At 49.4% G+C, this 23,253-nt stretch overlaps 1 protein-coding gene across 2 annotated transcripts; it reads right to left on the minus strand.

Moving 5' to 3' along the window:
- Positions 1-3,206: 3,206 nt before the first annotated feature.
- On the minus strand, positions 3,207-19,224 carry axin2 (axin 2 (conductin, axil)). Of its 2 annotated transcripts, none has more exons than XM_056407794.1 (11): positions 18,741-19,224; positions 16,431-17,375; positions 14,391-14,522; positions 12,074-12,176; positions 10,030-10,170; positions 9,399-9,907; positions 9,134-9,310; positions 8,807-9,022; positions 8,555-8,668; positions 7,709-7,848; positions 3,207-4,842 (listed from the first exon to the last, which is right to left on the minus strand). In XM_056407794.1, exons 2-11 carry the CDS (start codon positions 17,237-17,239, stop codon positions 4,691-4,693), a joined length of 2,493 nt encoding a protein of 830 aa, XP_056263769.1. In that variant the 5' UTR covers positions 17,240-17,375; positions 18,741-19,224; the 3' UTR covers positions 3,207-4,690. The 2 variants fall into 2 exon arrangements, with proteins under 2 accessions (XP_056263769.1, XP_056263770.1); XM_056407795.1 differs by having other exon boundaries at positions 7,699-7,848; positions 18,741-19,222.
- Positions 19,225-23,253: the final 4,029 nt, after the last annotated feature.

The following is a 23,253-nucleotide window of genomic DNA, read 5'->3' on the forward strand; positions in this document are numbered from 1 at the left end:
ACATTTTATGGCCCTATCTTTTAGAGGGCCTCCGAAGTCAAATTCTAGTTTTGAACATGGTGCATTTTCCAGAATAATCTTGTGTTTCATCAAATCAACACAAGCTTACTGATAGACAAAGAAGCATGCTAGTATTATCCTATAATGGGAGTACTGGTTGGTTTCAAACTCTGTGCATATACGATGTACTTGATGGAAACTTGGAGCCCAACAGGCCCCCAAACTGCTTAATCTGGCCTTGCATCACATCACATTAGTATTTAACTTTAGCCAACAGGTGGCCGTGAAAACTGAGTAAACACTCTGATTAGGACCGTGAGATGCCATTAAAAGCTCTGGAAAAAGCTGTAAGTGGATCTCGAGTTAAGGTTACTTTGTGAGCCTAACATTGCATTTTCCTTCTCATTCGCCAAAGAATAGCTGCGAGGTGGGCGTTGAATCAGCAGCACAAGACAAACAATGTCCTTTCACCCTCTGATTTAAGATTTAAGTCAGAAAATGTATACACAAACTTTGTCAAAGCGCTCTTTGGCAACCCTCAAATGCCCCCAAATCTTAATACCCACCGAAAAACGCAGCCACATGTTTGAATAGCGGTGGAGAATCTCCCCGGCCCGGTGCTTCAAAAAGATGACCCCATCTAAAATAGCCCTCCGTACAAAGACGGGTTCACGAGGCCTCCTGACGGCGGAGCGCCGCTGAGTGAGAGCCTCTTAGTTCTAAAGAGTCCAAAGGATGGCCTTCAAGTGTATGCACTGACCTTTGCTGATGAAAGAGCCGAAAATGGTATTTTAACAATATCATGATGCCCTTTCAATATGAAAGGAGGAACTTAAAAGGAGCGCGGGTAGCAGAGGAGCGCGGCAGTGTGCACAGTGTGTGTGAAGACATCAGTGTTGACCCTTTTACATGATTAAATTAAATAAGTCATTGTGTAAGGTAGCCGGTGAGGGGGTCAATTTATGATGTGTGTTTGATACTAAAGTGTAATGACGGGGATATTCATTTATTTCTATGAACAATAAATCAAATAAAAAGATCAACATTAAAAAGGAGCAAAGAGCGTCTGAGCAGCCGAAGCCCGGCACAGTCTAATATTCCTCGGTTTCATTCATCAATGAGCCACATCACTACCAAATGTGTACTCATCCACAGCTGAAAATAGTCCCTGGCAAAACAATGACTCCTTTTTGAGTCACGTTTGCAACTAAATTAAATAAAGAATAATATATGATTTTTTTACGTTTGAAGTGGGAGCCAGAGAATCATTTTTCGACATGTCCGAGCAGCGAAAACACAAGAGTGATGGATCACATTAATTATGGTCCCGTACCATTTAGTGCGTCACGGCCGTGGCACAACACCAAAGGGACCCGGGCCGACACGAGTGTTGGTCATCAGCACCTGTTACCTGTTTGTCCTCGGCCGTCACGGGCTGGCCGCTGTGAGGAGGACGTGAGATCCTCTCGAGAGAGACCGACTAACACGTTGTTTCGGGAGATGAGTTGACAATAAAGTAGAAGCCCCTCTAATGACGGGGCAGATGTTGGACCGTGACTCCGTGTTGTGTTGCTTTGGTCACAGGAACAGGATGTTGGAGGGTTTGGTCCATTCCTCACGTTACAGATCACCTCATTGGCCAGTATGAAGGGAGAGGAATGATTAGAGCTGCTAGAACCTCATCTAATGTTAATAATGGCACTTGACTGTTGCTTTAAGATGGACTTGAACGAATGCAAAGTTATCCTTTAAAAAGATGATTTATTATTTCAGGCATGAAAACGGGTCAGGGGTGAAAAAGGTGAGAAGGATAGGCGCACGGGGGGGGGGGGGGGGTGCTGGTGACTTCCACGAACATCGATGTCGGACGTTGTAATCTGTAGGTCCTCCATTCTGACACCAAGTCAGTGATCGGGCCCTATAATAATAGTAATATTGTGTATAATATGGTCATTCATGAACCAACTTCCTTTTTTTTGTGGCGTGAACAAGTCTTCAAGTCTTGGGCTCTGCTGAGCCTTGAGTCTGTTCCTTGAGTCTGTTCCTTGAGTCTGTTCTGCCTCTTCCTGGTTGTCACGATCTTATACCAGACCTGCCATAAATATCATGATAGGCTACTGATACATTACCATAAAACAGTATACCATAAATAAGACACTGGTATATTTATCTATAATAGTAATAAATAAAATATCTGTATGGTTCACTTTTTACCAACTTTTTCAACACTTAACAAATGGCAGTAATATTAGTATTAGCCTACAATATATTAATGAAACTACATGGTTCCATCATAGCATTGATGATACACTGAGGCCGTTAGTCTGTATCTGACCAGATGATAGAGTTCATCAGGATGAGCAGCTGTAGAGTTACAGAACTTTACAGACTGAACTTAAACATTTCACTTCTGGCATCTTTTTTTATTTTTATTTATAAACCGAAAATTCCGCCACTTAACGCCACTCTCTGTGAGCGCTGCGCAGTGTGCGCAGACAGCTTGACACGGAGCAGCGTGTGCGCTCTGATCGCTCTTTTAATGAAGTATCAATACTAAAAATATGCTAAATCACATTGTTTTTAACGTACGGGTACTTTGTTAGTATCGCTACACCGTGCAGCGTGACAGCAGCAGATGTAGCGGACTAACATTCAAGCTAACCTAAACCACCAAACGCTGAAGACATCTTGACGCTGATTGGCCGAGACGCGACACGTCCCATCAAAGATGTTTTATTGCGAAGAGCACCACTCCACATTTTCTCCGTGTCCCACTCCAATCTCATAAACGCCGGTCGGCCAATTGACCCCCCCACCCCAAAACAAAAACTCTTCGGATCTACACTGTTCACGTAAGTCACCTATTTTGGTTTCAAAACGGCGAATTTCGCCGAAAGGTGAGGGATTCTCATGCCTGTTATTTAAACATTTGACCCCAGACTCACTGATCTCTACCTATAACTTACATCCACCTTTCTTTCATGCCTTCTGCCATGCATTTTTGTGAAATGTCTCATTAAACACACACACACACACACACGCAAGCCAAATTAATGTTGCATGTTTTAAGTTCCAACAGGGAGTAAATTAAGAGCAGATAATGGATGCACTCTTCGCAACGGGACACCCAAACACACACACACACACCCATATACACACACACACATACACACACACACACACACACACAAAACCATGGGAAACCATTTGATAATTTGAAAAATAGAACATTTTAATAAAGGCTACATCTCTTCATAATTACAATAATTAAAGTACCGAGGCATCTTTTCAACTGAGCTCTATAGAACGCATAATTTACAGTTTACAAGTGGAGCCAAAGAAGCCATGACAAATATTATAAAACATAAACATGATGAAACGGATACTAAAAAGGCATAAAAATATCTTTTCAACATAAGGCCCCTTGTAAAAACCAAGGGAGTAACAGGACCCTGAAAATTGGGTAAAACACGGCAAGAATCCATGTAGGCACAGCTACTGTACTCAATTAAAACACTATGGACATAGTGTATACATCATCATCATCATCACCATCATCTGCAGCTCATAGTGCAGGTTTCAAATACTCAAAAGCAACTCAGTCACACAATCACATCGGTAAGCACGTTGGGGGAGCACACAATAGAGCTTTTTGTTGGTAAATATTAATATTGGTGTAAACACATTTTGGGGACTTTAGGACCTGTTCAGGGCGGTTTTCCTCTTAGTTAACACGTAGGCTGCTTGTGCGATGCCTGCGCCGCTTCAACAAAAGGCACTAAGACGCGACAGACCAAGGCTGCTGGGCAGAGTCCCAGAGTGGGGAATTAAACGTTAATGGCATTTTTGTTCTATTTTCTTTTCTTTTTTCCCCCTCAGAGCCGATGGGGACGTAGCCACACATAGCACTGCAGTAGTAAATATATTATCAAACTTTTAAGTGATGGATAGCCTTTCTCAAAGCTTCAGCAGTAGCTCTCCAGCCAAGAGATCAGAGGTGACGTCCCGCTCAATCCACAGGAACAGGAGTGGACTTTTGTTTTTTTAAGAGGTATTGTTGAAGTTTATAGTTCAATATGAGGGGCGGGAAATGAATAATACCCATTTCCTTTGCTTGAGAACTAATGCTCAGGAGGAGGGACAAAATAAAATCACGGATGTGGAAAATTGGAGAAGTTTCTCCAACTCCAAGCAGCTTGTCCATGGAATAATGGGGTTGGGGCGGGGTCCAATAAATAGCAATAGAAATCTTCACACAGCAATACGAGCATCACAATACAATGCAATGTATATCTGCATATACATATTAGCGGCGTGCTAGCGGGTGCCTCATGGGCAGATGCCAGCGCAGGCAGGGGTCAGGTGGGCCGTCAGTCTCAGATTTGAACCCACCGCCCGGCCTTCTTGGAGGAGTGGTCATTCCCCTAGAGTCTCAGAGTCGTTTCACTCCAGCAACACACAGTCTTTTTTCTTCTTCTTCTTCTTCACTTCAGGGCGAGCTGCTCACGCAATCGTCTCGTATCAGCGATGACTTGTCCTCCTGGCTTTGGTTCATCCGGTCCATCGGCCCAAACCTCGTGAACGTTCCTTCAACCGCGTCTCCAGTCCCGAGCGTCTCCGCCGAAGAGGACGCGTCCCCGCGCGCGAGCAGACGAAGGGAGTACGTCCGCGGAGGTGCGAAGAGTCCGTTTTAAAATCCACAACATGGGAAGGTCTCACTCCATCCTTTCCACCTTGCCCAGGATCTTGCCCTGGTAGGTGGGCAGCAAGGAGCCGTCGTCTGACACCTCCTCGAACACGGCGCCGCACTGGAACTCGTCGCTGGCCTTCTTGAAGTAGTACCTTTTGACAGAGAGGAGACGAGAGAGAGAGAGAGTCAACACCCAAAGACGCACTTTTTTTCCTTCTTTTCTCCACACACAAACGCAACTCATAATACATTCGGGCGTCAGAGCTAGAAGGCAAAAGAAAAGACCCGAAAAGTCAAAACAGCTTGTCGCCGCCCCCGTTGACCTTTTTTTTCTTCAAACATCTCGCCTCATTTCCGCCAACCATGAAAAGCCACTCGGTACACAATCAACCAAGCCTGCTGAGCTACAGACTCTCGACTTCTCGGGGTGGGGTGGTAACCTGCTGCGAAAAAGTCAAAAATAAGAGGCTCACTCCCTTCCCTCCCTCCATTCTTTCCCTCTTGTACTTCCTTTCCTTTTTCTCCATCGTGTTGTGAGTCGTGCCCCGTCTAACGGGGGCCAATTAGGCCAGTGTACAAATGAAGGGGTCCTGTGACAAAAGGTTGACCATGTTGGGTGCCTGCAAGTCTGTCCGTCATCAAACCACCCCCCCCCCCCCCCACACACACACACACACACCCGACTCCTACACACGTTAGAGGACACACACGTGCAGCGGCGTTCACGCGCTTCCCCGTTTCATGACTGCGGAGACAAAAGAAAGAGAGCAGAGACAAAGTGGAGGAGGAGAAAGAGGACACTGTGTACTTCCTTACCCCCGTCGATAGCGTGAGCTATAGGAAGGGCAGCCGACTGACAACTCTCTGTGTGTGTGTGTGTGTGTGTGTGTAGGAAAAAACAAAAATCTAAGGAGGGGCTTCTCGTCAGCCATGACTTCACTGGGCCATTAATGATGTAACCCCCCCCCCCCCCCATCCTCCTTTTAGAGGAAGAGAAGCCAGCAGGGGTGGTGTGTCTCAGAATTCGCTCATTAACTATGTAATGGAAAAATGCCTCGATCCGCTCCATGTGTGGGGCGCCTGGAATGCGAGTATGTTTGTAAGCATTTTGTTTTTAATGAGTCGAACATGCAATACTAAAAGCGGAGCGTTTAAAGGTGTACACGCGCCGATCGGCAAGAAGGCGGTCAGTCTCTGATATCGACGGAATATACATGAAGTCTCTCTCAGGAAGCTAAAGTGAGTAAATACGACAAGGTAGATGAAGACGAGGACATGAAAGAGCATAAGACGCGCCCGATGATGAAATCCTCCTTCACTGTATGGCGGCGGAAGGAGACAACTATTTTTTTTTAAAGAACACGTGACGTGATTTTAGATATTCAAAAGGCCAAGATATTTTCTGCTGAGAGAGACAGAGAGAGAGACAGAGAAAGACAACATTTCCACTGGAACATGTTTTATGTGGCTAGATCTGTTATCCCCTTTCTCTCTCTCTCTCTCTCTCTCTCTCTCTCTCTCTCTCTCTCTCTCTCTCTCTCTCTCTCTCTCTCTCTCTCTCTCTCTCTCTCTCTCTCTCTCTCTCTCTCTCTCTCTCTCTCTCCGTTTGCACTGACATCTGGCACCAATATCGTCTGGCAGGGCCCGGCAGTACTGTTCTTTGTTGAACCGCTGCCATGTTGAAATGACCCAACTCCACACATTTTCTGGCTGCTATTAAAGCGCCGCGCAGCTCTATCCAAAGAATGTGGATGCTATGACACAGGAACTGAGACAGCGAGCCAGAGAGAAGAGAAGAAGATGGAGGGAGGTGGGGACGGGGGGGGGGCAAACAGACAGATGTGGGGAAGTCAGAGCTAAGTGCTCGTCGCATTTGATGATCCAAAAAACGCCGTATGCATCTGGACGGGAAGAATCCTTCTTCATTTTTTTGTCCTCGCTGTATCCCTCAAGGAACGGTTTGATACCTGTGGTTATCAACACCGTTCTAAAGCCGCGCACATCCTGGAGGCCTCGGCAGCTTCAACAACAGATGGTTGATTGTCTCCCTTTCATGCCAACTGGAAAGGAGCAATCAAAGTCAAATATCTCTCTCTGCAAACCTCCGTCATGGCACTGAGGTACAGCGAACAAGCGAATCAGGCCTCTAACAATCTGCCTTTTAAAAATATCCCTAAAATGATTACAACATGTGTAAACATTGCACACACACACACACACACACACACACACACACAGAGGGAAAGGGGGAAAAAGAGCCCCTGATAGCATCAGTGAAGAATTTGCACGCTGGCCATTTGTGTGAGTCTTTGTTGGTTGAAATGAAAGAGGCCGGGGCTTCAAAGCCATGTGTATTAAGTGTGCCTTAGCATGGAAATCAATACCAGATGGGACCCAAATCGCTGCAGTTCAAACTCTTCCACTCACCCCCACACCACCCACCCGCCCTCCCTCCTGTCCTTTCCTTTTCATTGCATCCCCTCAACACGTACATACAAAAACCACAGAGGCCGGAATCTGACTGCACACACACAAATAGATACAGGAATAAACAGCGATAACAATGCTCCATAGACGTGGATAAAGCACATGTGAATGAGAGAATGTCTCAGGTCTTTAAGGTCACCCAGGCACTGATTACCATTGACCTGGAGACGGTTTGGCTTGAAGCCTTTCAGCTCGTGAACACGAGACTCTCTCGGTTTCCTTTTAAGCTGCCCGCTTAGATTTACAGGGTCTTAAATGTCACCGGGTTGGGATGAGACGACACCGATTCAGCCGCAGCGCTCACGTACCACACTGAGAGCGATACACATGTGCCAGATGGGTTTTGTTTACACTCCAAAAAAGGCAACACAGTGTTCTCAATCATTGTTTTACATCGAGGCCAATCAACCGATAGCGTTTTATGACCGGCAATCTCGTGATGACAGAAGCACCGGTGGCAAAAGTCCACGTCACGTCGCTCTTGTAAAACTTTAACCGACATCGATTTTCCATCTACACACCTGTAGTTACCCTTCTTGCGGAGCTGCTCCTTGAAGTGGCTCAGGGTGAGACTGTGGCTCTTCATGTTCCTCCGGTAGGGGATCTCCTCGCCACAGAAGAAATACGTCACCACCGTCTCGCCTCCTAAACCCTTTTTCGCCTCCTTCGTCCTGCGAATGGACAAAAAGAGAGAGCGGCGTGTTAGGAGTGGACACAATAACGACAATGATGATCAAAAGAGGCATTTGAAGAGATATTTTAACGGCAATCGACAAAGGCTGAGATGCCCGAGCAGCACCCTGACGGAAGAAAACACATGTGAGCGAGTGACCTAGTGCCACCAGGCAGTGTGTACTCATGTGATGTGTGTGCTTGGAGAAGGGGGCACAGTATTATCTATTCCCCTTCAGCCATGTCCAAGGCTTTGTAGGCCCACTTCAGAGGAGCTCTCTTTGCAAAGCTCTGCTCGTCCCCGGCCGACTGCCCGCTCACTGAAGGACGGCCAATTAACATGATTCATATATATATATATGAAAGGGTACAGTCCAGTCAGGTGGTGCAGTGACTACACACGCTACACAATTACACAAGATTCATGCAAACAGAAGCAGAGCCAGGCATCTGTGAGCCAAGCTTAAAATAAACTGAGCAAAAGGGGGTCACCTTCTCTTTTAAGTGTCTCTATGTCGGTGTGTGTGTGTGTGTGTGTGTGATGTGCAAGTGACGAGTGGCCTGTCTCCCTACATGTGCGGTGAGCAGCAGATGGTGAAGAGTTAAAAGGGTAGAAGTACACTGCAAGGTGGAGGTTATGGCTGAGAAGAGGAGGAAGAGGAGCAGAGAGAGGAGGGGGAGGGCAGGACGCGAGAGGCATCGTACTCTTCTGACTGGAGGCCGACGGGGCTGGGACTGGCCACAGACGGAGGGACGGACCCCTCGGCCTGGACAGGCACTAGGTGGCTCTTCTCTTGCTGGACACTGGACATTGGATGCCTGGGAAGAGATACGGCGTCAACGTTACCACGAGGGTCGACGATGCACACGGATCCGTCGGGCGTCGAAATATTAAGAACAACAAATCATCAAGAGCTCAGAGCGACATCCAACAGCCGCGCTGTGGCCTCTGTGTACCGTTGCTTGGGGGTCTTGGTGGAGACCTCCTCCAGCCGGCGGCAGGCCTCCTCCAGCTGGGCCAACGTGTTGGGCGGGGGCAGCGGCGGCATGGCCGTGTCCTGGATGAACGGCTGGGCCGGCTGGTGGCTTCGCAGGTGGCCGCAGCTTCCGCCGCCGCCCCACATGTGCGGCTGCGCGGGCGCGCCGCCGAAGGACTTCTTGGCGCTCTGGATACTGCGAGAGAGAAAAGGGAGTTAAGACGACCACACGCATCAACGACGTGACACGGCGGGGCGTGAATGGAGACCCCCCCCCCAAGAGGCCCGGGCGCCGGCGCCGGCTTACCTGTGAGACTTGTGCCGGCCTTGTCGTTTACTCTCCAGGATCCACTGCAGCACATTCTGGGCGGGGTCTGTTGTGTCGCTGGGCAGCTGTAACGGCCCGCAGGCCTCCATACACCGCTCCGCTGCTGCGTCCTCCAACCCCGACAGACACACGCGTCTGGACAGAGAGCTGGACCGCCTGGGAGGAGGCGAGAGGGACAGTTAGCGCAGTTCCTCGTCAGCCAATCAGCGCGTGAGAGCCGAGATAGAGGATGCTCGCCACTCACCCCACGCAGTTGTCTGTGGACACGGCGCCGCACGCCTCCCTGCCCAGGCTGCGGATGCGCTCGTACGGCTGACACTCGCCGCCGCCGGAGCACAGGTCGTGCACCCTGAGGGCGGCCTCCCTTTCGATCTGCTCCTTCGTCTTGGGACCGGCGTGATGGTGGATGTAGTGGTGGTGGATGTGTTTCGTGCTCTGCCGGCTCACGATGGTCCTGCTGGCGCCCGGGGCCGGTGAGTTGGCCCCTTGGTCGGAGCTGGAGGGCCCCGTCCTCGCCGGGGTCCTGTTCCCGAAGCCCGGCCGCGCGGCGGGCCTGTGCTCCGGGGAGCCGGAGCGAGGCGAGTGGCGGGCGACAGCGGGGGACTGGCAGCCGGGGGTCTTCAGGACGCGAGACAGGTGTTCGTCCAGAATCGCCTGCGGGTCCTCGTCAGAGGAGCCGGGGAGGAGGGCCAAGGGGTGGGGGGAGAGCTGGTGGGCACTTCCCACGATCTCCGCGTCTTCTTTTTCCTCCTCCTGGCAACAAGACATGCACAATTATCAACTGAGGAACTTCAAAATGAATGAATTAATTTACAAGACAGTTGACTTTTCCAGTAATAAAAACAACGACGACGACAACAAAATGTCACACACACCTCCCGAATCTGCTGCAGCTTCTCCTCCAGAGAGTTGATGGTGTCCTGCTTTCTCTTCAGGCTCTCCAGGCGGGAGATGAGCTGAGCTGCGAACTCCGACGGCTGCATCGGGACCATCTCCTTCGGAGGACGGCGAGTTCGCTTTGGGGAGAAGGAGCTGCGTTAGCGACTGTGTCGTATGTCGTGGGTCACAACCTCCGCGATCAAGCACCCCCCCCCGCTCACTTCCACAGACATCGCCATTCTCCTCTCCCCTCGCCAGTCTCCACATTTACGGATTGTTCTTCCCCGGCGCCTGCTCCGCCATCGGTGGTACTGATCACGGGCACCCAGGGCTACGGGGTTGTTTCAAGGGGTGTGTGTGGTCATGCTGGGCGAGGCCTCGGCTGGTTCCCCCTGTCATCATCAGCAGGCCTTTTTAAAGTCGGCTCACTTCAAAGGCTTTCTCGTCAAATATCAAACGCTCAGTGGGGGGGTTGTGGAGGGGGGGATGGAGGGATAGATAGATGGGAAGCAGTGGCTTTACATCTCGGAATAAAAGCCACATATCGACAGGGGGTGGAAGAGAACTCCAGGGAGGAAAGAATGAGGGATTAAAAAGAAATGGAAGAAGTTGAGATGCAGAGATGTGTGCTAGCAGGGAAGGGGGGGGGGGATGAAGAGAGGGAAGGACTGAAAGAAAGAGATAAGAGATAAAGGTGCCAAAAAAGGATGAGAGATCAGAAAGGTTGAGGTAATGTATTCCCCCCCCCCCTTGTCACACACTGGGCACCTTTGAGGTACACTATAGTGACAGTATGAGTGAGTGTGTGTGCGCGTGTGTGTGTGTGTGTTCGCACACATCTTAAATTATTTGCATTTTTGCACAGGGGCTTTCTTGATTTTTCTTCCTCTTTTTTTTTGTTTCCCCCCCCCCCGACCCTTTGTAGTAGGGATGAAGGGGAGAAAAGAGTGAGAAAAAGAGGCACTGTCTGATGGAGCCTGGGGCTGGTGCACCATGGGAATGGAAGCCATCGCCAAAAATCAGACGGGGAAACCAAAACAAGAACAAAAGCGAAAATAAAGCAAAAGCGGGACAGTGAGCGAGGAGCGGCGAGAACCAATCGGTGGATGTTTACCCCATACAAGTAACACTTGCTGCGTGTCTCATTGACAATAAAGGAAGGCGACAGCAAGTTCATTTCTAACAAGCGGCTTCTTTAACTACTTCTTCCGCAAGAAGGACCTCCTTTGCCGGTCTTCTCTCAAACTGAAGTTGGCCTCTCTTAAGCCTTAAGCCACCACCTCCCCTCTGACCCACTGAGAGCTCACATGACACACTCTTCCCTGAGATCCCATACTCTTAAGGGAGGGCGGCTGGCAGTCTGTGTGTATATGTAGGGGGCGGGCGGGCGGGGGGGTGCTGTGGAAGAAAAAAAAAAGAAGAAGAAGAAGAAAAAAAAGGGGGCCAGCTCTGTTGGAAGTTGTCACTTCCCTGTGCGTTTGCTCCATTCATCCTCGGATCAAAGCGCTGCCTGTGCGTGTGAATGTGTCGGAGTATCTTTGTGTTTTTGTTGGGGAAGCGGGCTGATTTCAGAGCCCTCGGGATAAAGCGGCAGAGATCTTCCTCATTTCTCCCTGTTTTCCATATTTACAGCATCGGTGGGGAAGTAAAAACCCCGGCGTGTTCCGAGCGCTTCGGCGATAAACAGCTTAGAGACCCCCCTCGTCTCCGCAGACTTCAAGGAACCCTAATGGGGGGGTGTAGGTGACACCAAAGGTAGCGAGGGGGCTCGTGTTTGTGTGTGTGTGTGTGTGCGTGCACACTCATAATAGTGTGTGTGCGTGTGTTTGAGTGGGAGGCTGAGTCTCCGACATCACTCTTCAGATCTTTGCTCGTGCTGATTTGAGAATGCCGAATACAGTTTGCGCGGTACTATTCATAGAACCAAGAGACCCGGAACCGAGCGCGGTCTGGAGATCACACTGTGGGACCCGGGTTAGAAAAGACTTCGGTGCGTGTGCGTGTTTGTGTGCGTTTGTTTGTGTGCTTTTGTGTACTTACAGGGAAAGCAGGCAGAGAGACTTGACTGTTCATCCTCATGTTGCGCTGCATCTCTCGGTGGAGCTGTTTCTTTGAGCCCAGTTTGTACGGAGGGATGCCATCTCTGGGGGAGCACAGACAGACCACAAAAGGTCAACCACCTCAGCGGATACATCATTTACGACTAAACAGCCATTCAGGAAGAAGCTTATTAGCTAACTGGGTAGATCAAACAAAGTTCAAGCAAAGATAAATCGAATCAATTACCCCCCCACCTCCCTTTCCCCTACCAATCTTTTAGATTTCATTTAAGGACCCCCAAAAAAAGACACTCTGGGGTAAGTAATGTCAACATTTCCGTTTACATTTGTGTGTCACCGGGTGACACGGTTTGGAGTGAGGAGGTAGGAGGGTTGGTTTGCCCTAGAAATTACATTTTCATCTCTGGCTCCAGCACATCACTGGCTATCCTGATGGCCATTCCTTTTTTACACAACACACACACACACTGCTACACACACTCTCCTCTGCCGGACAGCATTAGCATTCCCCTACTGACTTTTATGTTGAGCGGAGGACACTTTTAGCATTAGCAACTCATTATACTGATTCAAAGAGCCACTGCAGGACAGGACCCAAGGGTGCAGCTAACCTGGTTCAATCTATCCGAGGGACCGCGTGGCTGACTGGCTCAAAAGATTTAATCAAACAACAAACCGCAAAGCTCAAGCTTCAAACTGAAGCGCTTGACAGTGTAAAACAGCGTCTTTTCTCCACGCTAAACAGCAGTTGTCTGGTGACCCAGCCTCACTGAGGAGCACTTTTCCACTTTTGCTTTGAAATGCCACAGTCATGCGCATAAGCCCCCCCCCCCCCCCTTCCCCTCCCAATCTTCATTTGGCAAGCGCTGCTTGGCAAGCCTCTGATCTCCGCACATCAAAAGGCTGGTTTGTAAGATAAGGTAATGTTTGAAGTCTGCGCAGCAGCATTCCCCAGCGTCCAAGCAAATCCATAAATAAGATATAAGCAAAAATCCCCCCCCTCCCTCCCTCCACCACTCTCTTTCTCTTCCCACCGCAAAAAAAAAAGCGCCTCCTCCCCCGTTGCTTTTTTTCTTTTCTTTTCAATTCTTTTCTTTATCTGTAAATGAGATTCAAATGTTTATGGGTCCTTTTAACTGACCTAAAGAGAGGCAGATATTCTGATCAAGGCCAGAGCAGGCAGGAACTGAGAGGTGTGTGTGTGTGTGTGTGTGTGTGTGTGTGTGTGTGTGTGGGGGGGGTCGAGTCCCTGCGGCCAGGGCTTTGTCACTGCACTGGGCAAAGTACAGCAGAATAGGACTATATGGGCCTCGGCCTCTTTGAAGCAGGGCTGTCTAGAGATATGCCAGAGCAGAGGAGCCTGTTGTAAAAAAAGCACTCTTTATAGCTGCCATATTTATGTGCAGCCCGGCCCACTGGCTGCCCTGAACCTCCGTATCTCAGTATCTTCAGCGAGCTCATGGTTAACCTTGCTGCTTCAGTGACATCATCCACGTAGGCCTCGACGCCTCCCGTGTGAGATGAAGTAGAACTTGTACCGACATCTTTCTGCGTTCCGTCCTGAAAACCGGCTGACCTGAGCGCAATGACTTCACAGCACACCGTCGCTTGAGAGAGACACGTGATTACGCCAAGTGCTCCTTTTGAAGAACGAGGCCCCGGGCACGTACACAGATAAGCAGCAGCCACATGTGGACAGAGGCAGAGCCCTTCGGCCGACTCCTTGATTAGTCAATCCGTCGGCGGTTCATTAACGACACTTTTGACGGTCGACCAAACGTTTGCGTCACCGAAGCAAAGCTGCCAAACATTTGCTCACTTCGGGTTAATAAAATGTGGATTTTCTCTGTTTTATTGTAAATGTAACATGTTTTGGAGTTTTGGGATTGTTGGTCAGACAAAACAAGCTGCAGGAACTGAACTTGTGAGACTTTATGGACGAAACTTAAGTCGTATTTGTTTGTCTTACTCACAGTGTCAGTTAATGCACTAAATGAATGTCTTCTATACTCACAATGTCTCTCTCTCTATTGACAGTGTAATGTTAAAAGTATAATACTGAAAGCGTTTAGGACACACCGGGATGGGACGTGGGACTGACTCGTTTTATCCCGGCTGCTCCAGCCAACTCTAAACGTTTCAAAAGGAGCCACAGTTCACCAATATTCTCACTTCAGCAAAACACTCTTCAGTCGCCCCTTCATTTGTATTTTTCTATTCTCACAGCACCTCATTTCACATTACTGAAAGCCATTCTCTCGCACTCACATGCTGGTGTTTGGTTAATATTCACTTACACACTGCTGTCAGTCATGGACATGGCATCGTCGGTCAGGGCGTCACTGGACACCTCGCTGTCGTTGGTGCTGCTGACCGGGGCGAAGGAGCCCACGTGGCCGGGGTTGAGCGCGTCTCCTCGCTTGTACGATCTGAGGAGGGAACGACAACAGACGTCAGACCGACACAAACGCAACGCGGTGAAACGGGATCCAACAGGTGGGGGACGTGTCGTTTGTATTCCACTCGTGTTGGGGGTCAGGACAGGCTGCAACCTCTGAGCTTTTAATAACACAGAAGAGAAAGAAGAGATGAATGTGTGAATATGTCTCTCTCGGCTACATCAACGACACCCTGTTATGAATGAATGTGAGCAGCTACGCTGTGGCCTGGCAACCTCCACCCTTCCAATAGAAGATAATCTGCACTGGGAACACTGTGGTTTGTCTCCTTTTTGCCCCATTTATGTACTCTTAAGTAGCCCACAATTTCTCTCTTTCCATTTCTCTCATTCACACTCACTCTTTCCTCACCATTCATCTCCTGCTGTGCATGCATTCTTGCCATGGCACAGGAGGAGGAGGAGAAAAAGGGGGGAGAGGGAGAGAAAAAAGAAAAAGTATAGAGCAGAAGCATGAGAGTGTGTCAGAGAAGGAAAGAAAGGGGAGAGGAAAAAAAGGGGGGGGGGGGTCTTCGTGAGGGAGAGACCCAGCAGGACTAAAGCTGTAGGCCCCCAGCTCCAGGCTGACCTTCAGAGGGGCTTGCAAAGAGTCAGGTATTTAACACAGCTGGCCTTGCATTCTTCCCTCCCTGCCTCTCTCTCACCCCCTCATTTATCCTTTCTCCTCCCTCCCTTTCTTTCATGAGGTGCACTGCCCCCCCCCTCACCCCCCATCCTCTGTCCTTCCGCTTTACGCTTTCTATCCCCTCATTTTCGCTCCAAAAGCATGCTTCGTAGTCCCCATCCCCAAGTTTTTGAAAGGAAAAAAACAACATAAAAGTGAAGGCGGGTGAGCAGAAAGAGAGAGGGGGGGGGGGGGGGAGAATTGACGCAAAACAAGAAGAGAGTGAGAGGGATTTGGTGGGGAGGTGGGTGTTGATTCTGTACTGTAGCTGCTGCCGTTCAGGGTTTGTTTTTAGAGCCAGATGAAAAGAGGTGAGGAGGAGAGGGACGCGGGGAAAAAGGTAGAAATGAGTTCCACATGTTTTGAAACTGTAAGGGGGACAATGGGGGGGGGGCTTTGTGTCAAAAGAGGACCGCACTCTCACTTTGAGCAACAAGCATCACACTGTAGGAAAGCCCCCCCCCCCCCCACACACACACCCACCCCTGTCATCACGCACAAGCTGTCAGTCCACGTTGCCCAGAGCGGGCAGGTAGCTGTCGGCTTTGTTACACTCAATGGTTCATTTGCAAATGAGTGTCCCAGAGCAACATGAGAAGCTGCCCCGGCAAACATTAAATATATGTACAAACTACTCTCAAAAAAAGAAGAAGCATGCATTTTGTTTTACTTTGATGCTGCCCCGTCTAGAAATGGACGGTCAGATATGCAAAGGCTCATAATGAAACATCGAAATGAAGCAATAGAGCATCCAGCTCTCAGTGCTATAGATCTGCTATAGATTTACATCTCTGCCAAAAGACTTGAGGACACTACGGGGGAGGCATAGCACGGCAATGGCATCATCTATTATTTGCCGGCTGGGGCCAGAGCCAGCCGTGCTCTGTGAACTTTCCCTCATGGAAGACGATCCCTCATTCTGCTGGACTATTTCAAAGCCCCGGAAATCCAGGAGAGCGCCAGCAGCAGCAGCAGAAGAAGAAGAAGAAGAAGAAGACTGCTGCTGCTGGAGATGGAGATGGTGAGAGGGGCAAGAGAGCCAGGGAGAGAAAGACAGACAGAGTTTTCTCCAAACTCTAAAGTAACCCTAACTGATGTTGAGAGGTGCTGCATGAGGGAAATGCTGCAGTCGCCTGAAATGTGAGCCACCACCATGTACAGCATGCAGCCTAAGCTGAAGGGCTTAAAAAAGAAGAAGAGCTGCAGCCCTCGTACCTGTATCCCCTTTCCATCACCTCCACCGCCCGCGTGGACGCGGTGGCCCTCTGCGCCTTCGCCGACAATCCAAGCAGCGCTTTGGCTTTGAAATCACAACTCCACTCCTCCTCCTCGATGAGCGTGGGCATGTATCCACATCCGGCTTTCAGGTCCACCAAGCCGCTCGAGTGGACGTGATTCGGGTTCTCCCCCCCAGTCCGCACGTACTCGATGTAAACGTCAGAAGTCAGAAACATCTGGTACGCGTGCTCCTCCATGTCGGCTTGGATCTCCGTCTGCGCCTGGTCGAACATCGCGGAGTCGATGTGCTGCCGCTTGATGTTGTCCCGGATGAAGGTTTTCGTCGCGGGCTTGAGCTGCTTGGCGACAATGCTGTCGTTCTCGATGTAGCGCTTGTGGATGGCTTTGGCGACTCTCTGCGTCTTGGTCTCCTTGACGTCCATCTGCCGGAAACCATTGCAGGCGAACCAAAAGTCTAGCGCGTCGACGCACTTCTCCCGCTCCAGGAACGTCCTGAAGAGGAGCGCCCCGTCCTGGTCGCCGAGCAGCGAGTGCAACGACTTCGTCCAGCGGGAGAGCGGGGAGTCCGGGGAGGCGCTGCCCTCCGGCTCCCCGAGTCCGTCCTCGTTCCTCCTCGCCGAGGACCCGGGGGAGCCGAGCGGAACCGACTTGGGGGGCTCCAGGGGCTTCATCGCGGCGAGTTTGCCGGGGCAGCAGGGCGCCTCGCCCTCCTCCCCCGGCACCGGGGGTCTTGGGGCATCTTCGCGGAAACTGCTGGCGATGTGGTCCACAAGCGCCCGGCTCATGGCTCCGAAGGCGGCGGAGAGCCCGTGTGCTGTTCGCCTCCTCCTCCTCCTCCTGCTCCTCCTCCGAGCTTCTACTGTAATCTCCTCACTCTCTTCTGTCAGCGGGGGAGCTTCTCTCTGGCCGCCCGTCTTCTCTCTGAAACACAATAAGTATTGATCTAATCACAACCAGATCCGCCCCAACTTCAAACACACACAGAAAGGGGGGCAGGGGGGGCAGCGAGTCTTTTTTTCTTCTTCAGACCCTCACTGACTTCTGCAGAGAAAATAAATGTGAGAACCCGCTGCAGCAGCAGCATTACATAAACAGCATTTCTTCATCTCTCAAACCTGGAATGTGAGTTCTACCGAGCCGCTATTGGTTACATTAACAATTTCACACACACCCTCACTCACACACACACACACACATACATTTTCATAATCGAGCAGAAAAACCACCTGAGCGATGCACGAGGCGAAATATACGTCCTGTTATGCTGGTAACAGCACTAGTAGTAGTAAACCGCGCGCGCGCTATGAGCTGATGGCCATTAATAAGTCATCGACCCTCCAAACGGGACGCGGCTTCGGTGACGCTCCCGGACCCATCCCGCCTGATGGAGCCGGGCTGCCGGCGGCAGAATGAGACCACATGGTCTTTCTCGCAGCCCACTGCCACTTTTCTCTCTCTGTGTGTGTGTGTGTGTGTTTTGGGGGATACCTGTAGGACACCGACGTGGGAACAAACTGGGGAGAGATGTGACCGATGTAGTTATTAATGAGTTATAACTGCTCAGCTGGCCGATGTGTTGTGGATAATTATACTTCTGGAGCTTGGATGTGCTCATATGTATCCAAAAAAAACAACACCCAAATATCGCCTGCTTGCTCAGTGACCGCAGAGAGGATGATGATGATGGTGATGATGATGATGATGATGGTGATGAGCTCGTTGTTACATTGGATGTCTTCTCCGTTACAGTGTGTCAGATGTCACTTTGTATCGCCGACAAGCGGTCACGTTGCCAACCTGTTCCACAACTCTTTGATCTTTTACCAAACCGCCTTTCGGCAACTTCTTCAAACAATAAATAATTATAAACTCTTCAACAGTCATATGTAATCACACACAAACCGCACTCACGTCAACACAGACGTTTAGTCCTTGGACGTTTCTCTAAGGCGAAGAAACAACAGCTCTCTACAAAAACGTCCAATCCCAAGTCCACCAAAGTCTCACAACTTGTGGGGGAGGAATCCCTCAAAAAAAAAAAAAAAAAATCAGAGGACTTCTTAAAAAATTTATCTTTAACTTTAAAACGCGGAATCAAAGCATGCCGAAAAAGAAAAGAAATACAAAACGAATTATACAGAAACGTATATCTCGCGTGTGTATATTTTAAACGTGAGAAAAGCGGGTCATTTCCCCCCCAACGATACTTCAAAGGGGAGTCAACAGCACATCAAAGGGAACTCCAATGGGGGCCAGTTTGAGGACGCACTCACTCGTGTAACTTACCATCGATCCACGAGTTTTTCTCTCCTCAAATAAAACTCCAGTTGTTGTTGTTGTTTTTTATCCACATCGGGGGTAAAAACGCGTATAATCCACAGTACTCGTCTCCCTGCGACGCGTCCACACACATACAGTCCCGTTCAGGTCTGAGTCGGTTTATGGTGAGAAGAAGAAGAAGGGGGAAAAAGCACTCGAGAGGAAGAGAAAAAAAGAGAAAAAAACAGCGCTTTTCTTCCTCCTCCTCCTTTTCTCCTCCCTCTGGTTTCAGGCTGCCATGCCGCACGTTAGGTCTCTCCTGTAGGCGACTCCGACACCAACTGAGCCGACAGGCTGGAGCAGCGCACTTCAAAGCGAGGCACCGACCGCCAGGTCCTGGCAGCTGCATACAAAACAATTGCGGCTCGAACGCCTCCGAAAAAAAACGTAAACGCGAAAACCAGCGTCGCAGCCGCGCGAATGCGTCTTATCCACTCGGGATGAAACGTATTTTAAACGACTGCTCGGTTTATTTCCCAAAACGCGAGTTTCTTTTTTGTTGTTTTCTGTTTTTTTGCCACGTTTCACTAATCTTATCCCCAGATCGCGAAGTTGCAGCTGCAGCTCGACGAGGACCTTATCAAAGACAAGTGATCTTGAGCCAACTCCCCCGAGGCTGCGGAGCGGCAGAAGTAACTGATCTGCCGCCTCAATAGCATGATCGCTACAATGCCTCTGTTGCTACATCAACTTTAAAGACGCAGGGATCCTTTTCTTTTCGGGAGACCCGCGTGGGTCTTGGAATTAACCCGTTGGAGACCCGCGGGAAGCACAATGCATGCGCTGGCGTGCCTCAAATGGCACGTTTGTATCCTCTTATGAATTGTTGGTCACATTACAAGAAGACAATAGCTCGGGGAGGACAATAAATAAAAAAAACCGGTTGTTTTAAACCCCTTGAGTATTTGGAAGGTAGAGGGATGTCCCACCTGCAGAACTCAAAGACTACATCTATGCATTTGAAATCAGAGTCCCAATCCGCAGATGTCCTTCACATACAACGTGTTGCAATAGCAAATCAAATCACAGTCTGCTCATCACTCCACAGCTCCTACCAGTGGCAATAAGGGCACATGATATATGCATGCACACCGGATTAAAACATCTGTTCACGGAGGATACATTTCCTAAATGATACTATCATATAATTTAAGCAACGTAATCATTACTCCTCTCTGCAGCCCTCCCAGTGCAGCTGTATCTGCTCTGTGCATCCTCCTTCGCTGCAGCAGATAACACAACAATAAGTGAAAAGCCCAAAGACAGATAAGTCACTACACATTCTGGTCTGTCTGAGAGGAGTTGTGTGAATGCAGACAGTCGTGGCCTTTTTGGACATTGTATGAATCCATACTGGGCTCGCTGCAGTGGTGTTAGTGGTTATAGAACCGAGTCAATAGTGTTAGTTTACTTTTGGATCGGTCTTTAGTGTTCAAATGAGCCACCACAGGAGACCCTTTGTACAAGATGACTGGCTATATTCTTAACAGCGAGACAGTAGGTGTCTGTGTGTCGTCGTTGTCTCAGTGGGACAGTCATTCAAAAAGTACAGTACAAAGACGGACAACTCTTTGATCAGGCTGTTTGCCAAAGGTGCTGTGAAACTTTCTCCCTTAATGCATCGCTTCCCATCGGGGATTAATAAAAGGAGGAAATTGCTCCTGAAGAGGTCACGCTGATGAAGGCATTACTCATTCAAAGGCCTCTTTACCGCCTTTAAACTCTGCACACTCACATCCGGCACAACAACATCCCCAATGCGTCAACATCAGGGGTCAGACACCTCTTTAAAGAGACATTTTGACATCCCCCATTCAGGTAAAGAATATGTGTAATTATTATTAATACCAACTCAAAATCTAAAACTCCAATGGATCTGTTATTTTATTAAATCCATAGACAACGTGCATAGTAACATTTTAAAAAGAAATGTCTGCGGCTACATTGAACAACAACCCGGTTGGGGACCACTGATGTACAGCATATCTGACATCTGTAACCGCGCCAGATGTGAGACACTTATGATTCAAAGCTCAAAAACAAGTCCACACAAACAATTTCTTATCTCATGAAAGCTCGCCGACAGAGTCTGAGTCTCTCTGTAGGTGTACAGGTCATCTGGCTAATATACAGACCCCGACAATGTCAGCCTTTGTTAACTTTGGAGGGTTGAGCCTGACCTCTGACAGTAAACACACCAGGGAGGAAACCATCACCATGACGATGGTGTGGACCCCCTGCCAATACCAGTGGCCAGTTGGGCCCTCATGTCCTGCCTTGTCAGCCCCCTGTTTGGTTCATGGGAGGTCCCTATAGGTTGGGTCTTCCCTGCTGCCCCTCAGGAGCTGACCTCAGGTCTGAGACTGGCCTGAGACCAGGGGTGTCCTTGGCTCCTGACCCTATAAAAAGACCCTTGAAAGAGGGCTTCGGGGGGACAGGTTATGGGGTGTAACTGTCCCTCTGTTTGGGCAGATATTATTACCGGGACGGGTCAAATTCGGCCTCACTACAAAGAGCCCTATAAATAGAGACGGAGGACACACATAAATCACTTAAAGGTCCAATCAAGTCTTCATCATTGACGGCTTCTTTTTTTGGTTTTGTTGCATGAGCACAACAAACACAAAGCAGCGTCATTGTCTCTGGTATCTCGAGTCAGATTTGATAGAAAACACCTCCTATATAACAACTTCAGAGGACTGGAGAAGGTTTTATGACTGTGTTATATGGTCTCCTGAGCAGCCTGTCGTAACTGCTACTGGCCACCTCAGTTGCAGTCGTAAACACTCAGCGAGAGTGTGTGTGTGTCTACCGGTGCTGTCCTTTTCTGTGCTGCAGCTCTGTGATCAGTAACTGCTCTCAATTACAGTATTGTGAGCTGTTCCTTTCGGCTTGGGGTTAAACTCTTTGCAGACCCCTTTGAAGTACTCATCCCTTTATCTCAAACCAGAGCCAAGAATTTGGGGGAGGACAATGGAAAATGAAACCAAGAGGGAAGCTTATGGCAATTATCAACCAGGGCCATGAGGAGGAAGTCAGCTCACACAGACAGAGAGGGAGAGAGAGAGAGGGGGGAGAGGGAGCTGATATAGAGAGCAGGAGACAGCCAATGTAGGACAGGGGGTTACTGTTTCAAGTTTGTTTGGTGTGTACACACCCCGGGCAACAACCGACTGCCGAGAGAGGAAATGGAGGCTAGATCTTCAAAGTAGGTGACAACAGGGGGACAATGGCCTCTGAAGGGAGCAAGGAGCTGATGAGAGGAGCCGTGGTGGCAGCGGGGGTCAAACATACACAACATAATCGAGGACTAAAGAGTGGCAGAGGAGGACGGGAGGAGATAGGATGGAGGTGAATTCAGGGAGAAGTGCTGTTGTCAGCAGAATCGAGTGGCACGCAGAGAGCCGGGGAAGATACAATTAAAGTGTGAGTTAAGACAGGCTTTGAAGTCGGACATGGTGCATAATACCCTTAAAAGTTAAGGAAGGGCAACAATTCAACCGGCTTGTTATGGGGCTGTTTTGAAAGAGGAAGAGGAGGAAAGGGAAAAAAAAGAGTGCGGGTGGTAGAGGAGAGAGGGAGGTGGGGGATTATTTTTTTTGTGAAAAGGGTTCAGTTTGAGGGGAATGAAGTTGGATTTCAAGCGCCAATTGGCCCCAGAAGGATGTGGTTTTTTTTGTGTGGTGCAAAACAGAAAAGTGCGTGTGGGAGTCGGCGCCTACCTGTGCATTTTGATGACGGCGAGGAGTGTGTGAAGGATGGAAGAAGGGAAAGAGAGATGTGTCAGAGAGAGCGGAATAGGGAGCGAGACAGGTGAAATAGAACAGAATGAAGACAGAATGAGACATGAAATAGGTAGGGAATTGGTGGCGAAGGAAGGCAGAGAAGAAATAAAATAGGAGGCATGAAGAGAGAGAGAGGGAGGGAGTGAGAGGGGTTGTTGAAGGTTATTTATTGGTTCTTTTCCCCTCGTTTTAATCCCATTTTGCGCTTGACTTTTAAGTCTACCAATGTATAGAAACAATGTCGGATGCACTGTCTAATCCCGTTTGGGCCATGAAGCTCACTCCACACTGACGGTAATGACTTTCATTTCCTCTGCTGCTCGCACTGAAGCGGCGTGCAGACACTTCACAGGCCGGACGCCACTGTTCTGCCACGCTTGACAGGACGGCGATCCGTCTCCAAATCAGTCTTAAATCGAACCCTAGGCTCCCTCACTCATCCTTAATCCATCGCTTTAACCCCATCTTCCTCTTTCCTGATTCCGGAGCACAGAGGGTTCCCAGACTGGTGAGGTGATTAACTTGCTCGTCCATTCAACAGATGCCAGATTTTGTTATCTCCCCCCCTCCACTTCCCGTTCCGCCATTAGAGCGGTGTGACACATCAACAGGGAGAGCGCCATGGCAACAGATTTGTGCTCTGACGAGGGCACACGGCTCGAACAAGATGTTAATAGTGTTCACAAATGCAGATA

The sequence above is a fragment of the Pseudoliparis swirei genome, chromosome 23, assembly GCF_029220125.1.
Source record: "Pseudoliparis swirei isolate HS2019 ecotype Mariana Trench chromosome 23, NWPU_hadal_v1, whole genome shotgun sequence".
NCBI classification, from domain to species: domain Eukaryota; kingdom Metazoa; phylum Chordata; class Actinopteri; order Perciformes; family Liparidae; genus Pseudoliparis; species Pseudoliparis swirei.

Excerpts from the sequence above, each read along its gene's own strand:
- axin2 (XM_056407794.1), bottom strand. The coding sequence starts at position 17,239 with ATGAGCCGGGCGCTTGTGGACCACATCGCCAGCAGTTTCCGCGAAGAT. Across the intron at positions 12,177-14,390 it reads TCCATGACTGACAGCAGTGT|AGATGGCATCCCTCCGTACA; the intron begins GTAAGTGAATAT and ends GTGCTCCCCCAG. Across the intron at positions 7,849-8,554 it reads GTCGGCCTCCAGTCAGAAGA|GACGAAGGAGGCGAAAAAGG; the intron begins GTACGATGCCTC and ends GTCCATTCGCAG.